The following is a 4472-nucleotide window of genomic DNA, read 5'->3' on the forward strand; positions in this document are numbered from 1 at the left end:
CCATTTTAAATGGGTCAATTTGAGTTGTTTTAAAGATTAAATGGGTTGGTTTAGGTTAAAGATTTTAACTAAATTGGTCGAAATGGGTCACTTGAAAATCCATCTTTTTATTTTCGGGTCAAAATGGTTCGACAAATATAAATAAATGGGTCGATGTGAGTTAGTGTCCTAAGAAAATGTGGCAAATTTCGGATCGGAACGGCGTTCCGCACGAGACAGGTTTCGGCATGAAACGGGTTTCAGATTGGAACATGTTCTAGATTGGAACGGGTTCGGTTCATGTTTCAAGCCAACACGAGTTTTCACATTGGTCGAGTTGGGTTTTGGTTTCTTTTGTTTATTTTGTCGATTGCGTACTCGTTTTTGGTTTTTTGTTTCGTTTATGTTCGGTTTCATTTTTATCGCTTTTTTCAATTTCGATTGATTTGGTTCGGTTTTGGCTTTTCGTTTCAGTTTCTTCGATCTTTTTGTTTTCGATTCGATTTCTTGGTGGGTTTTTTTATAAAACGAGAACAACAGAGGAAACAGTAGTTTTTTTTTTACTTTTTTTGTTTTTGATTTATATTTTGAGTTATGATTTTTTTTTATTTTTTTTGAATATTTTATTGAGAAGTTTAATCTTAATAGAAAACCCATCAGAATAAAAAAAATAAATAAATTATAACTCAAAATATAAGTAAAAAACAAATCATCTAAAAAAACAAACAGTATTTTTTTAATTGACATGTTCTGACCTTAACCCGTTTCGACTCATGACTCATTTCAACCCATAACCCGTTCAACCCAACCCAGCCCATTTGCCACCTTTAATCATAAGGTCAGTCTAGGTCAATTAACACCCATCGGCGCTAGAAAATCATTTTGAAATTGTGTGTCGTTAGGCTATGAACCAAAATCGATCATGTATCAAAGGTTTTTTTTTTCTTCAGCTTGCAAAATATGAAAATTGGTTTAGTGTTGAGGAAAAGAAGTGGTTTAATTTCTAATAGTATTGGGTTTGCCACATGGAAGAATAAGTTCTTTTATGTTTCTATCTTTATCCTTATAAAGCGACTGGTGCATAGGATCTTAACAATGTTTTCTTTAGGGTTGACATAACGTTTCAGAAGCCCTAGATGCCCAAATAGATCTGGAAACGTACGGACCTGCATAAAAATGAATTGGTTTCAGGCGGGTTGTGAGATTGGGCCCGTTTAAAGTTTTCTTAAAATATATAAAGATAATTAAAAACATATACAAATTAATTTAAAAATAATAAACGAGTCGAGTCTAAGTCAATCCCAAGCTTTAAAAAACAACTCACGAGCAAACTACCGAGCTCGAGTTTTTGAAAAAGAGCACGGACCTTCTTTATAAGTCAAAACGAGCCGAGCTTAATCGAGTTCATGTGCCTAATCATGAACGAAAACAAAGCGCCATCCACAGTGACTCGAACTGAACGACCATTTGGATAAAACTCATAAACCCCCAAAGCAATTTCATGGATTCTGGTGTTTCATAATCTTCAAAGTTCAAACTGATGCAGATACTGTTCCAACAAAACGTTTCTTTGACCATAATCAACAAGCAATGTTCGTCAAGCTTCAACCTTTAGACACAAATTGCATCCCAATTATCCATCCACTCAATACCCAAAAACCCACCACCGTTAACTCAATTCCTCTCGCACGCCACCGTACCCAAAAAGAAACTGAACACCAACTCATCAAGAAACACCAAATTCACCCCCCAAACCCATCTGATTTTGAACAAAGTGTTGTTTTTTATACCCCAAAACCTAACCCAGATGGTTCTGTTGAAACCCAAGTGAATAAAAGATTGTGGTCAAGGAAGGAGAACTTGCACACCAAGTGTTCGACGAAAGTCCTGAACGAGAATGCGGTCGTGAAGACGGTGCACACCGGGTGTTTGATGAAATGGGTAAGGTATGGAGGGTGTATTCCTGCTATGTTAGAAGCTTTAGATAGGATTAGTGATTTGGATGAGGCGTTTAAACCGTGGGAGTTAACGTTAAGTAAGAAGGAAATGACTATAGTATTGAAGGAGCAAGAGGTTTGGGAAAGGGCTAGGGAGATATTTGAGTGGTTTAAACGAAAAGGGTGTTACGAGGTGAATGTGATTCATTACAATGTAATGATTCGGGCTCTTGGCAAGGCTAGAAGATGGGTTGAACTTGAGATGTTGATGGATGAAATGGAGGATAACGGAATTGAATATGTGAACTCGACTTTTGGGACTTTGATAGATGTTTATAGTAAAGGTGGAGTTAGAGAGAAAGCAATGTATTGGTTGGATGTAATGAACAAGAAAGGTTTAGAACCCGATGAGGTGACGATGGGGATCGTTGTTCAAATGTTTAAAACCGCAGGTCAGTTTGAAAAGGCTGAGGGGTTTTATAAAAACTGGTTAGCGTGTAGAAATCTTTGTTTAAGCGTGCATACGTATAACACAATGATCGATAATTATGGGAAAGCTGGAAGACTAAAAGATGCTTCTGATACATTTGATAAAATGCTTAGAAAAGGTATAGTTCCAAATATAGTGACATTTAATACAATGATTCATATGTTTGGTAATCACGATCAGTTAGATGAAGTTGCATCATTGATGCAGAAAATGGAACAACTTCAATGTTTACCCGATACACGAACATATAACATACTTATTTCACTTCATGTTAAGCATGACAATATCATTTTGGCAAAAGGGTATTTCAAAAAGATGCAAAAAGCTTCTCTTGAGCCCGATGCCGTGAGTTACCGAACACTTTTACGTGCTTTTTCAATAAGACGTATGGTTAGTGAAGCGGAAGAGCTTGTAAATGAGATGAACAAAAGAGATATTAAGATAGATGAATTCACACAATCTTCACTTACTAGGATGTACATAGAGTCTAGTATGCTTGAAAAGTCATGGTTATGGTTTTATCAATTTCATAAGTTAGGGAATATGAGTTCCGAGTGTTACTCGGCGAATATTGATGCGTTTGGAGAACGTGGGCATGTTTTGGAAGCCGAAAAAGTTTTCAAATGTTGTCAGGAACGAAGGAATCCAACCGTTCTTGAGTTCAATGTCATGATCAAGGCGTATAGCATTAACAAACAATATGACGAAGCATGTCGGTTAGTCGATATTATGGATGAATATGGTGTTGACCCGGATAAATGCAGCTACAATTCACTCATTCAAATGTTAGCAACCGCTGATCTCCCGCAAAAAGCCACTTTCTATTTAAGGAAAATGCAAGAATCTGGATTGGTGAGCGATTGCATATCGTATTGTGCTGTTATTTCAAGTTTTGTAAAATTAGGTCAATTGGAAACAGGGGTGAGTTTGTTTGAAGAAATGATTGGATTCAATGTAGAACCTGATGTGGTTGCATATGGTGTGTTGATTAATGCGTATGCTGATATTGGAAACGTTGAACGAGCTCTACATTATGTGAATGAAATGAAACAAACGGGGTTGGCTGTGAATGGAGTTATATGTAATTCTTTGATTAAACTTTACACGAAAGTTGGGTTTTTGAAAGATGCAGAAGAAGCTTATTATATGCTTCAAAGATTAAACGTGGGTCCGGATGTTTATTGTTCAAATTGTATGATTGACTTGTACACCGAACAGTCAATGTTGAAACCAGCAGAGGAAATTTTTGAAAAGTTGAAAAGAAATGGAATTGCAAATGAGTTTTCTTACGCGATGATGCTGTGTATGTACAAGAAAATTGGGAGCTTTGACGAGGCTTTTGAGATAGCAAAAGAGATGAGGGAATTAGGGTTGATGACTGATTTGTTGAGTTATAATCATGTTCTTGGATTGTATGCGTTAGATGGTAGGTTTAAGGAGGCGGTAATGATCTTTAAGGAGATGATTGAATCGGGTGTTGAACCGACTGAGTCGACTTTTAAATCACTTGGTGTTGTTCTTATGAAACATGGTGTTTCAAAGAAAGCGGTTAAGAATCTTGAAATTATGTGGAGAGATGATTGTCAAAGTGGTTTGGAAGTGTGGATGGCGACTCTTGATTCGGTTAGTGGTATGGTTTATCATGATATTAGTGACCGATGATAGTTTTTTGTATTATTAGATCATAATTTAGAATGTTGGTTTTACTTTGTTGTATGTTCATAGAAATGTTTTTGAGTTTTGGAAAAGAATTACATAATTACAAGGCTATTGTTTACAAGTTTAATATGATATCATCACTAGTCTTACGTTTACAGGTCAAGTATTTGTATGTTTTAACTTTTATTATAAATATGAATATCGCACCAAATAGACTTAATTTTATCCGCACAAAACTTTTTTAAGCGTTTGGTGCATATTCTTGAATGGTTTCATATGAATATCTGTTTTTCCTTTTGGAGGGAATTTAATTGTTGATATTGTAAGGGCCAATTGTGCTGCTGTTGGTACTTTCAAACCCAGTAGAGATTCAGATTTTATATGGGTCGCCGGTCGGGTTACTATGT

The 4472-nt window shown here is 36.0% G+C and overlaps 1 protein-coding gene across 2 annotated transcripts; it reads left to right on the forward strand.

The window, feature by feature from the left end:
• The first annotated feature begins 1522 nt into the window (after positions 1-1522).
• On the forward strand, positions 1523-4177 carry LOC143538802 (pentatricopeptide repeat-containing protein At3g23020-like). Of its 2 annotated transcripts, XM_077032271.1 has the most exons (2): positions 1523-2524; positions 2945-4177. In XM_077032271.1, exons 1-2 carry the CDS (start codon positions 1570-1572, stop codon positions 4066-4068), a joined length of 2079 nt encoding a protein of 692 aa, XP_076888386.1. In that variant the 5' UTR covers positions 1523-1569; the 3' UTR covers positions 4069-4177. The 2 variants fall into 2 exon arrangements, with proteins under 2 accessions (XP_076888386.1, XP_076888385.1); XM_077032270.1 differs by having other exon boundaries at positions 1523-4177.
• The last annotated feature ends 295 nt before the right edge of the window (positions 4178-4472 follow it).

Source organism: Bidens hawaiensis, unplaced genomic scaffold (genome assembly GCF_021521415.1).
Source record: "Bidens hawaiensis isolate Kalapana, Puna unplaced genomic scaffold, B.hawaiensis_p1.1 tig00011693_1, whole genome shotgun sequence".
Lineage (NCBI taxonomy): Eukaryota > Viridiplantae > Streptophyta > Magnoliopsida > Asterales > Asteraceae > Bidens > Bidens hawaiensis.